This window comes from Sorex fumeus, unplaced genomic scaffold, assembly GCF_029834395.1.
Source record: "Sorex fumeus unplaced genomic scaffold, SorFum_2.1 ptg000036l, whole genome shotgun sequence".
In the NCBI taxonomy this organism is placed as follows: Eukaryota; Metazoa; Chordata; class Mammalia; order Eulipotyphla; family Soricidae; genus Sorex; species Sorex fumeus.
In genome coordinates, this window is record NW_026606093.1 from 11,091,901 (window position 1) to 11,104,562 (window position 12,662).

Here is a 12,662-nt window from a genome sequence, read left to right on the forward strand (position 1 = left end):
TTTTTTTGAGGGGAAACTCCCAAGTAGTACCCAGTGAATCTATTTTTAAGATTCCCTGACAAACAAGTCAGATAATTTACTGATCAGGAACAGCAGTACCAAGACTTGAAGTACAAAACATATTATCTAGTAATAGGAATTAGAATGAAAAGAACTGAATGTGCCCAGGAAAAAATTGCTATCAGTAAGGAATTATTCATTTAGGAGTTTCAGATTATATCATAATCTTACAAATCTTCTTATTATGAAGAAATGTCTCACAAACTTCAGAATTCCTTAATATGGCACTGATGACCAACTTCTATAACTATATGGAATATCAAATTATACACATAACTTAATTATTTAGAGCTCATTTCCTGCATTTATTGTAATGTCAAATGTTTGGATACAACAATATTGGCAATTTTAAGGAAGAACTATGACAGTTATAAAACTTTTTCTTCAATATTATGTATTGTTAGATGGACACAGCTATAATCCTTAACAATTATGCACTGCAAAAACTCATCAAACAAATGACTCCTGAATACACAATCTGAAAAAATGGCGATCTTCATGCAAGATTGGATAGTGGAATGTCAGAAAAATATAATAAAAACTACAAAAGATCTAACTGCTTTAAATTTTAGATGATGATGCAGTAAAGAACTATTCTGAAAAAGATTATGCTTAACTGTTGGAGAAATTATAATTTTTCAATAAGACACTAAATATGCTTTCTCAAAAAGATTTATGTAATATCTTCCATTTTCATAACTACCATTTATATGCCAAAGTATATAAATTTTATGCACGGTTTAAACTTCTTAGAATTGTCTATCCAAGTACTCAACTGGTCACTCAACTGAAATGTCTCATTAGCTACTCAACATGATGAATTTTCATCCAATCTGTTCTTACATGAACAGAACCACTATCTCTGTCTATTTCTTAGGACAGAAGGTTTAGTATCAACCTCCAGAATGTACCTCTCCATCAGCTACTGTCAAATGCTCTCAAATGTATCCACATCTCCATCTCCAGGATTAGGGCACATCACCCTGGATCCATTCACAGGTTTCCTCACATCTTCCTTCACTCTTCAGGTGGAGGGACTGATTTAAACTCTAAGGGAACTGCAACAGGTCATTCCAAGTCTGCATTCTTGTTCATAGCATGAAATGTGTAGTTTTCGGATGTCCTGCTTCCGGCTTCAGTCTCATCAGATGTCTCTCACTTTACTCTACTCTCCTTGAGTTCTCACTAAATTCTTTCTACCTAAAGATTTTTAGATATGCTTATTCTTCCACCTTATTCTTTCCCCATCCTTCTATGCTTAGCTAATTTTCACTTCAGATTTCATAAAATTCAAGCAAAATTTTCCCTAAGTCCACCATCTATCTATGCAAATCAGACTTTCTGATAATCTATTTATCCTTTAGGGAACTACATACATTTGCAATTAATTCTTTGGTAAGCATCTATTCGTTATCTTTGTTGCCTAAGAGAACCTCAGTAATGTCAACATGAAACCTTATTTCAAGTAAAGCAGAAACCTTGAACAAGGTAGGTACTAAAAAAAAAAATTGTCAAATGAATAAATTATCTCCACTATTTACCAGTGTTACAGTAGATGTGGAAGGTAGAATGCCAGGTGAACTAGTTAATTGGTCACTTTAAATCTTACGCATAGAAAAGGTATCCAATCAAAATACATAGTAAGATAAATGATAATAAAGATAAATGATAATAATAAATGATATATAATAATAAATGATAATAATAAAAAAGATAAATGATAATAATAAAATTTATAATGAGATAATAACCTCTCTTTCCCCCCTCCCTCCCATGACTCCCCTACCCCTCCTTCTCTCAGTCCTCATCTACAGACAGAAAGAACCGGGCAGGGCTCCTACTCTAGACAGACAGCAGGACAGCAGGGGTCTCACCCACCCATAGCTGGAGACTAAGGGAAACTTGGATAAGAAAAGTCACTGGGATACAGAGTCACAGAGACAAGATTCCAGACTAGGAAAGCACACACTGGATAGGGAACAGCTTTGGAACAACCAGCCCACCTTAGACTGGAGGCTAGTACATGACTGGGCTTGGAGGGACAAGATAAACTACAGTGTACATGAGTAAAAGGAGAGGCCTGGACACCAATGAGGGACTCAGGCTCATCTACTTGAACTAGATAATAAAATTTAACTTTTTTTTAAATTCATTCGGACTGGAGCGATAACACAGCCATAGGGCATTGACCTTGTGGCAGCCAGCCCAGTCAATTGAAGTTCGATTCCTCTGCCCCTCTAGAGAGCCCGGCAAGCTACCAACAGTATCTCGCCTGCATGACAAAGCCTGGCAAGCTACCCGTGATGTATTTGATATGCCAAACACAATAACAACAAGTCTCACGATGGAGATGTTAAAGGGCCCACTCGAGCAAATTGATGAACAACGGGAGGACTGTGACTGTTAATTGATTCACCGGGAAGTACAGTAACAATGCTTTCATGTTTGAGCTTCGATCATACAGTCATCAAACACCCATGCCTTCACCAGTGCATGTTTTCCACCACCAAAATCCCCAGTATCACCACACCACCACCCCCACCCCCGCATTCCACACCTCCCCCCTGCCGGTGTGGCAGACAATTTGCACAATATTCTCTTTCTCTACTTTAGTTACCATTGATATTTCGAGACCAGTCCCACCACCACTCATACTTGCCAAAAAGGCAATGCTAGACAATGTGTTTTGTATCGCTTGTTATGGATACAATATAATGTTGTGCAGCCACTCTTACAGCTACATGTTCTAGGAATTCTAAAATTTTAATAATTAGGGTCTGAAGAGATAGCTGCAGCAAGTTGCTAGGGTTCGAGATTCTCCCATTCAGCCATGATCCAGAGACACACAAACAAATCTCGGACCTGAGCAACTTGCTGCAGAAATGGCCCTGGACTTTGCAAGAGGCCGTTTCTGCTGGGCTACTCCAGATGGGGGTAGGTAAAATTTAACTTCTTAAACTTAACTCAAAAAAAAAAAAAATAAAGGAACCCATGAGCTCAGGAAAAATCCACTTTCATGCGAATGCTCATGCTATTTAAACCTTTATCAAGCATGCATGATAAACAAGGAGTAAAAATCAATAGTTTAAATTAATATAATTTAAACAATATCATGGAATTAGTAAATAAAATTAATATTACTTTCAAATTATCACTTATTTGATTTTTACGTGTGATAATTATATGTAACGTATAGAACTCTCTTGAAGACAAGATGTTATACAACTTATATGACAGAATACATTTTTGTGATATTACCGATAATTCAAAATACTCCTAAAGTTAGAAAAAAATAATCAGAAGGAAACCTAATTTGATTAGAATACTGTGCAGCTTGTTAATAGCATGAAATCAGAAATTCCTCAAATATGAAAAATTCAGACTTCTGTAATAAGTCAAACAAATTTTCCCCCACTTCACTTAACCACTGTTGCTTACAAAGTTGTTGATGGTGATTTGTTACAGGCATTCAATATTCCAACACCAATCCCACCACCACTGTCACCTTCCTCCAATATTGTCTCCATTTTCCCAACCACCCCTTAAGCTTGCCAAATAAATTTTCCATTGTTACCTTAATGTCGGCCGCACGACATCTTATTATGACATCTCATTCCTACTTTGACAAACTGGCAGGCTACTGAATGTAGCCTGCCCACACGGCAGAGTCTGGCAAACTCCCCGTGGCGTACCCAATATGCCAAATACCAGTAACAATGATGGGTCTCATTCTCCTAAAGAGCCTTGAATATAATCTCAGGGCTAGGATGAAGGAGATGTTACTGGGGCCTGCTCGAGGCAATCAACGAATAACAAGATGATCTGTGATCTTAATTTTTGAAGGTTACATCTTTAAATAACATAAATAACAATAAAATTTGTAAATAATTGCTCTGTTTTATGCATTTAAGATGGAAACAGCTACTAATCTACACTACACATACACACGTAGATTAAAAATGAGTGATTTACTGCAAAGATTAAACCAATTTTTCAACTGATTGCAGTGACTGAATTGACAAATAATTTAATTTATATCTCCAACCTCTTTCCTTGAATATATTTATGTCTAAATAAATGAAAATATCATTATTTATTGTTCAAACTCCAAATATTTATATTCATCCCTTTGATCTCCTTTTCAGTGATGTTTTACAATAAACAATCTGCAAGCCTTATTTTAATGGTGGAAAAGGTGAGGGGGAGGGGGGTAAAAGGACACCAGATAGCCTAGTTAAACCCAACTACTCACATGGAATCTTACCCACATGAGGTATAGTGAATTAAATAATGGAATAGTGAGGTATGGGAAAAACATAAATAAAAACTCTTAATTGGCAGGTGTATGTCAGGTGAATTCCTTTTTGACCAGACACTGACACGAGCTAGACTGCATCCTCCCTGAACCCTCACCTGTGCTCAGGTGGAGTGCAGAAAGGTAGTAGTTCTTTCCCACATGTACACAGGTGGAGGATCAAGAAAAGCTAAAAGGACATAGAGCAGCAAGGACCAGCAAGAAGAGTTAAGCCACAAGGCATCAGCAATAGATCACTGGGGCATTAAAACCACCAAGCATCAAGAACACAGGGACATTGAGGGAGATCATCAAGATATGAAGATTACAAAGACTGTACATCTATACTATACACAATACATCAAGGGACAGGACCAGTGAGGAACCAGCCTGAGCTCCATATAATGGGCATAGGGTACCCAAACTCTGTTATTCTCTCATTGTTGTTGTTTTAGGTCACACCCAACCATGCTCAAGGCTTACTCCTGGCTCTGTACTCAGCCAGGTTTGGGCACCATTTGGACTGAACTCTGGTCAGCGAGATGCAAGGCAAGCATTCTATCCACTATACTATCACTAGAACCCCCAAAACTATCTTCTTAAGCTTCTAAGTAAAAAAACTCTAGCATCATAAACATCTATAGTTGTATATACTATTTTTACATTCAAGGCCCAGTCCCGTTTCACTATAGCAGTATTAGCCCAATTTTCAAAGCATATCATGAACATCTTCCCAAATATTTAACTCCAAATCTCTTTTCTATTAGAGCACAATATCTTTGCCCACCAAACACTCCTTCTATTTGCACTCTGCAATTACCTCCAAATCTCGAGTTCATTGAACACTCTAGTGAAACTCATTATGGACTCAAGTGTCCTATGTGTCATTCTTCTGTTCAAGACAAATGTAAAACCTTTATTAGCTTTCTTACATTATTTGGCCTTTTCCAAATTCTCCAATTGCATTTCTTCTGACTATATCACATCATATTTCTTTCATTTCCAAAATATACAAATTAGTCTCCTTAGGATTTTTTCACCTTCGATGCTTTTGGTTGGAATGCTATGCTCCAGATTTTTCTGCGCTATTTCCTGATCATCAGCTCTCACTATGTACCCTGACCATTTAGCGCTGAAGGTTCTTTCTAATCTCAGCATCTAAATGAATTTTCAATCTTTATCTCATAAGCCTGCTTTCTTTTCTTCCTATTATTGGTTAGTACCTGAAACTATCGTCTCTATTTCAATCTTTGTCCAGTTATTCTGTTTCCCCAGTAGAATATAAACTTTTGTGCACAGAAGTATCATCAGTCTTAATGTAGCCAGGTCAGGTAGGGAAGAAGGGAAAAATGCTAACTGTCAACACGTGAATTCTCAGCCAGCCATAGCTGCGGCAGAAAAAAACTCTCAGACATTCCATGCTGTCAATCACCAAAAGAGAGAGAAACTGACAATGCCCCAAAGTTCCTGGGAATCCTGTGACACAACCTACACATACCACTTAAATTTTTTGGTACATCCTCCAAAAATCCGAGGATTTCGAGTTGAAGGAAGAACCTCATTGGGTTGAAGGACTCCTGCCTATCCCAAATTAAACAAAATCAACCTGATACCAATACGTGTTTGACATGAAGGATGGGTGAAGATTTCCAAAGGGTTTGCATAGACTAAAGGCCACAAGCTTTCCATTGTCAGCAAAGGAAATAGAAAACCTAAAGAGATCAATTTCTGGTAGGGAATTTGAGACAAGAATGAAAACATATTTTGTAGGGGGCGGTGTTTTGGAGCCACATCTAGCAGTGCTTAAGGATTACTCCCCATTCTGTGCTCAAGGATCACTCCTGAAGGGCTCAGAGGACCACAAGGGATGCCTCAGATTGAACCCAAATATGCTGAGGGCAGGCATGTCACTACCCACTGAAAAATTTCATCCAAACCAAATGACAAGTTGCAGAGAGTTTCACAATTGAATTTTTTGGAGGATTTACAGAGAGGATCTATTACTTATCCAGAACAATGTCTTCCAGAAAATTTAAGAAAACAGAAACAGTACCAATTTCTGTGAGGCCAACAATACCCTGATACCAAAAGAAGAAAAACCATATAAAAAGAAAAGAATGATGCACCATGATCAAAAAAAGCAAAGATGACTTAAAATGTGCTGACATATTAATGTGATATACCTCATCAACAGAAGTAAACATAAAGAACACACACTAAGAAATCAATGCTTCCCAAAGTTGGTGATATTTTTCCCTTCGGTATGCTGGAATGCTCTTGAGAGATAGCAGTAGTTTCAAGTATAATTGGGCGCTACTTTATGTTTGCTCATTTTTTTTTCTTTTTGGGTCACACCCAGCAATGTAAAGGGGTTACTACTGCCTCATGCTCTTAGGAATTATTCCTGCCGGTGCTTGGGGAACCATATGGGATGCTGGGAATCGAACCCAGGTTGGCCGCATGCAAAGCTAACGCCCTACCCGCTGTGCTATTGCTCCAGCCTCATGTTTGCTCTTTTAAATAAAGTCTGTATTCAGAGAGGAATTGGGTGATTTTGGTTTTTGTCTGAATAGGGAATTGGAATCTGATTAAATATATACAATGGAATCTTGGAAGACATCAACAAAACAGGATAGAGGGAAACTGCCTTGATATAGTAAAGGTAAAGGTAAAAGGTAAAGGCCCTCCCGTTGATCGTCGATTTGCTCGAGCGGGCCCAGTAACGTCTCCATTGGAGACTTTGTTGTTACTGTGTCTGGCATATCGAATACTCTCGGTAGCTTGTCGGGCTCTCCGAGAGGGGCGGAGGAATCGAACTCGGGTCGGCCATGTTGGCCGCTTGTAAGGCGAACGCCCTACCCGCTGTGCTATAGTAAACGTCCTATAAAACAAATCCACAGATAGCATACTCTGTGATGAAAAATCAAGACTTTCATCTTAGATTAGACAAAAGGCAAGTATATCCAATCTCACCCATATTACTCAACCTGGTATTAGAAGTCCTAGCTATAGCAATTACGCGAGAAAAATAAATGAAGTGGATTTAATTGGAAAAGAAACTAATACTATTGGAAGATAACAACATGCTATAATATGTACAAGGCCTTAAAGATCCACTCAAAACTCCTGGAAACAGCATATACCAAGCAATATTGTAAAACTACTACCAATGTATACCAAGTAATTCTTTAAATTAACTGTATTCAAACCTGAGTGCTATTGAAATAAAAGTAGACTCTCAGACCAATGGAATAGAATAAGAGCTGAGATTAGAAACACAGTGTCCAGCAGCAGTTGAGGGGATCAAAGCAACCGTGTCAAATATAAACGACAAAATACTACTTGGCTGTAAGTAAAGATGAAATCTTGCATTTTGTTATAAATTGAATGGCAAAGTGCAATATCAAGCACAGTGGTTCAGAAAGATAAACACCAAATAAACTGATCTGTACTACTTAAATAAAAAAAAAACAAGGGAAGAGACTATATCCAATGGAAAAAAATTCTGAAGCTATGCCAAAATAAATAAATTTGCCAACAGGAGAAGGGATAATGTTCGGGAGAGGATAGCAGATGAGAGGAAACCTAGGGCAAGTGGTGGAGGGACATTATTGCCATGGCGGTGGGTGTGGTTCAGCTGCTCTGAATGACTAAAACATAAATACTATAACTATCTTAAACTATGATAAAGTAAGTAAGTAAGTAAGTAAAGGCCCTCCCGTTGATCGTCGATTTGCTCGAGCGGGCCCAGTAACGTCTCCATTGGAGACTTGGTTATTACTGTGTCTGGTATATCCAATACTCTCGGTAGCTTGCCGGGCTCTCCGAGAGGGGCGGAGGAATCGAACCTGGGTCGGCCTTGTTGGCCGCTTGTAAGGCGAACGCCCTACCGCAGTCAAACGACCTGTCCCTAGGAAACAGGATGGATTACACAAAACAACTGGTCTCCAGTCATCTACAATCCTCTTAAACCACTGGAACAGAAGCAAGATACTCCAAGGCATATCCAGAACTAGGAACCAACATTATTTCAGTGCCCTCTCCAACTTGCTAAAAAAAAGCCATTTAGATATTTTTTTCTTAGAAAGAAAGAGCAAATTGTTAAAGTAAGCATCATTCACCCAAAGCTAAAACCAGAGCACCCTGGAGGCCAGGTGGTGTTTATGTAAACCTGGCCAAAGAGACTTCAGTCCTCCTAGAAGAGAAATGACCATCATCAAGCTGGCCACGTGCATGCTATCAGAAACACCTGTGAGACTCCCAGAGCCAGTTAGCATGGACAGCCTGTGTCCTCCTAGGATCTATTCAGGCCCCAAACAAATATTCAGTGACTGAGCCCTCAGGCTCCTGTGCAAACCCACCTCCACACACACATTACCCAGCTACACGCTGGGGAGGGTGTGTGTGTGTGTGTGTGTGTGTGTGTGTGTGTGTGTGTGTGTGTGTGTCTACAGGAGGAGAAACAATCACCATTCTGCAAGACTAGTCACCATCCAGACCTGGTCAAAACAGCTCACAGATGCATCAGGGCACGCATGTTTTTCAACACTTGGTGCCAGATTATTCTTGCTCAAATGTGATGCCAAATGCATTGCCAAACAGTCCAATGTCAGACCACAGGGCAATCCTCAGGTCCGCTTAAACTCATCACTCTGGTGCTCCCCAGAGCTGGCAAATTCAGTTCTTTTGATACCTCTCAAAGTTTGCAATTAGTCATTCAAAACCACAGCTCTTCTAGCTGCTTCTCACCTCCAAAATTCAGGGGAGTGTAAAAGAGCAGCCACTTCCGGGTATACCTGCAATTGTGAACCTCGAGTCACATTACAAGCTGTTAGGCCCGTATGCTGTAACTGCGGTAGCGGTAACTTGGGACTAGAAATCCTGATGATATCCATGTACACACAAACTCAAAGCCATGTTCACTGTATAGAATTTTAAATAACGACCCACCCCTCGGCACTGCTTACACCAAATCAAGCACAGATCTTCTGCCTAAGGCCTTGTGTAGCTTAAGGAATAACAAGAAATGGAGAAATTAACCTGGATAAAGTCTAGGAGTGACCTCAAACAACATAGAGTTTTAAAATTCCCTGAGAAAGATTGTAAAGCAGCAATTCTATTGATGGTGTGGAATTAAGGAGATCAAAAAAAAGAATTTTAACAAGGGCAGAGAAATAATAAGAATATATGAATGAAAAACACACACAGTAGAACACTGTGCTCGAGAATAGAGTAACTGAACTAAAATAATCCAAGGTAAAAGTTCAACAGCAGAATGGCAGAAGCTAAGGACTAAGTCCATGAGCTCAAGGATGAAATACAGGGGCTGGAGATATAGTCCAGTGAGTCAGGCATTTACATTGCATGCAGCCAACCTGGGTCTGATCCTGGACACCCCATATGGTCCCTCAAGCCTGCCAGTAGTGATCCCTAGCATAGAACCGGGAGTAAGTCATGACAACAGCTAGGGGTGGCCCAAAAGCAAAAAAAAAAAAAATGATTAAAGTAGAAGAAATCAAAAAGAAGAGAAAAAACAAGTTGATAAATGAAGCAAAGGAACACAAATACTGATTGAAAAATAATAGTCTAAAACTTACTCAATATGAGTAACAAAGAAAAAGTTGCAATATATTTAAAATGGCAAAAGAAACCCCTAAAATCTGGAAAAGAAGACTCACATAATTAAAAATATTTTGCCCAGCAAAAAAAAAAAAATCTAATCTTGTTTTAAAAAAACCCTACTAAAAGGAAGAAAATATATACACACAATACCGCAGATAAAGAGTTGATAACCAATATCTCTAAAGCACTCACAAAATCAACAATGGAAAAACTGAACAAGCACATAGATAACTGGGGTGAGGATATGAATAGACACTTCCCCCAAAAGGCACACTGATTGCCAAGAGGCTTAGGAAAAGGTGCTAATTGTCACTCATGCCTAGAAAAATGTAAATCAAAACAAAATGAGATATTATCTCACATCTGTGAGAATGTCACAGATGCAAAAGTCTGGAAACAACCACTGTTGGTAGGGTTGTGGCGAGAAAAGAACCCTTGCCCACTGTTGGTGAGAATGTCATCTGCTTCGGCCTTTGTGGGAAGGAATCTGGAGAGTTATCCAAAAAGAGAACAGAAATGCCATACAATGCAGCAACACCATTTCCTGGTATATATCTCCAAAACACAAAAATATTAATTCAGAAGTATATGTGCACATCGCCACACTTAGTACAATGGTCAAAATATGGGAAGAGCCCATATGCCCAACAAAAGATGGATCAAGAAGTTGTAGCACTGGACCAGAGTACAGAGGGTAGGACACCTGTCTTGCATGCAACTGACTCAGGTTTGGTCCCTGGCACACTCCAGATGAGTCCACTAGGGTGATCCCTGAGGGAAGAGTCAGGGAGTACGTCCTAAGCACCCTAGAGAAGAGGTAGTGGAATAGATACACAATGGAATGTTTTGCAGTTCTAAAATAAAAAACAAAAACTGTCATTTGAAACCACAGTTTTGGAACTAGAGGATATGAAGCTGAATGAGTGAAGTCAGGCAGACAGAAAGGGAGAGAAACAAAATTCTCTCTCTAATATGTTTGATTTAAAAATACACAGAAAAGTAGCAACAAAGGTCCAAAGACAACGTAATGGGAGAACTGACCCACATAACTGAGTTGGGGAGTAGAAGTGAGAGGGGGGTTCAAGGGTCCTTGGGAGAGGAATGAGTTACCCTAGTGAGGGGTTTGATGTTGGAATTATGTACATGAGAAACAAACAGAATCTCAATTAAAATTTTTTCTAAAATTTCTCTAGCTAAGTGAGAAAATATGTCTTCACATTTTTGAGATTACACTGGGGAAGGCGCACCAGGAGGGTCATTAGGATACCAGTGAAAGGAAGCAGATGCCTTAGTGATTGGAATGATATATGCATGAAAAGTGTGTGATTAACAGATTTGTAAATCCTAGTACCACAATATAAGTGGTTTAAAAAAATGACAAATGCTACTTATATATTCATAGGTCTTTAGAAATAGTCAAAACCACAGTACCTGTGAATACCAAGAGCCTACTCACTGTAACTGTATTATTTCAGAAAATAATAACTGATCTGCATATTAGTGAACAGTTTAAAAAATAACTAAGACACTTTTTATTCCTCTGGTGCAATTTAATAAATTGTACAAAGCATGAACACAACCATGGAGATCACTTACAGCAGCAAACAAAATAGTAGTGGGCACTTTATCTTCCTGTTAATTGATTGTCTTTGTTACACAACACTGTCTGGGAAAAATCTAACCATTTTTCTTACTGCAAGTCACAGTAATTATGTCAATATGTGAACAATCTGCATATCTCATCATAAAAAAAGGCAATTTCACAGTAGAAGCATTGTTCTAATTCAGGAAACCGCCATATAAACTTATTAGTCTGACATATTGCAGATAGCTGAAAACCTTTAATTTGAGAGATAATTATTTTTAGCTGATTAATATGCTTCAAATTAAATTCACTGCTTTTAATGGGCCCATCAACTAGACAACCTGGGAAATTAATAAATTTTGCATGCAGTAATCCTTGGAAATTTTTACAGTTGAGCTACACATCATTACAAAGATTACCTTCACAGTAGGCGCTGTCCTCCCGAAGAGCCCGGAAACCATCTCGACAGCTACAAACAGCTCTGTCATTCAGATTTCTGCAGACAGAATTCTCCATGCAGTTATGCCTCTCAGCACAAAAGTCATAGCCTACAGGAAAAAATAAACTATTAATGTAAATAAGATTATGAAAAATATCTTTTCTAATCAATAGCCTCCCTAATAAAAAAATAAATGGCAACCTTTATATATGTGTGTGTATGTATATGTGTGTTTGCCAAAAAGTTTCTTATGATTAACTCAATTCTGTTTTTCATTGCTTTTGACCTCGTACGTGTTTTCTAGGATGTAATATTCTAATTTCGGTTCTCTAAATATCTGAAACAAGGAAGGCCCCCCCGTTGATCGTCGATTTGCTCGAGCGGGCCCAGTAACGTCTCCATTGGAGACTTTGTTGTTACTGTGTCTGGCATATCGAATACTCTCAGTAGCTTGCCGGGCTCTCCTAGAGGGGTGGAGGAATCGAACTCTGGTCGGCCATGTTGACCGCTTGTAAGGTGAACGCCCTACCGCTGTGCTATCACTCCAGCCCTGAAACAAGGCCCTGAAACAGGGCTGAAACAAGGAAAGATTCTTAAATTCTAAAATTTATGATATACAAGAAAGAACTGTAGCACTGCCCTCCTGTTGTTCATCGATTTGC

General features: G+C 38.8%; 1 protein-coding gene across 1 annotated transcript in view; it reads right to left on the reverse strand.

The window, feature by feature from the left end:
• Nucleotides 1-12,662, reverse strand: part of NELL2 (neural EGFL like 2) — a 457,184-nt gene that overhangs the window by 248,239 nt on the left and 196,283 nt on the right. The window contains exon 12 of the mRNA XM_056117742.1: nucleotides 11,981-12,109. Within this exon, the coding sequence (XP_055973717.1) occupies nucleotides 11,981-12,109 (129 nt within the window). The remainder of the gene's footprint in view (nucleotides 1-11,980; nucleotides 12,110-12,662) is intronic.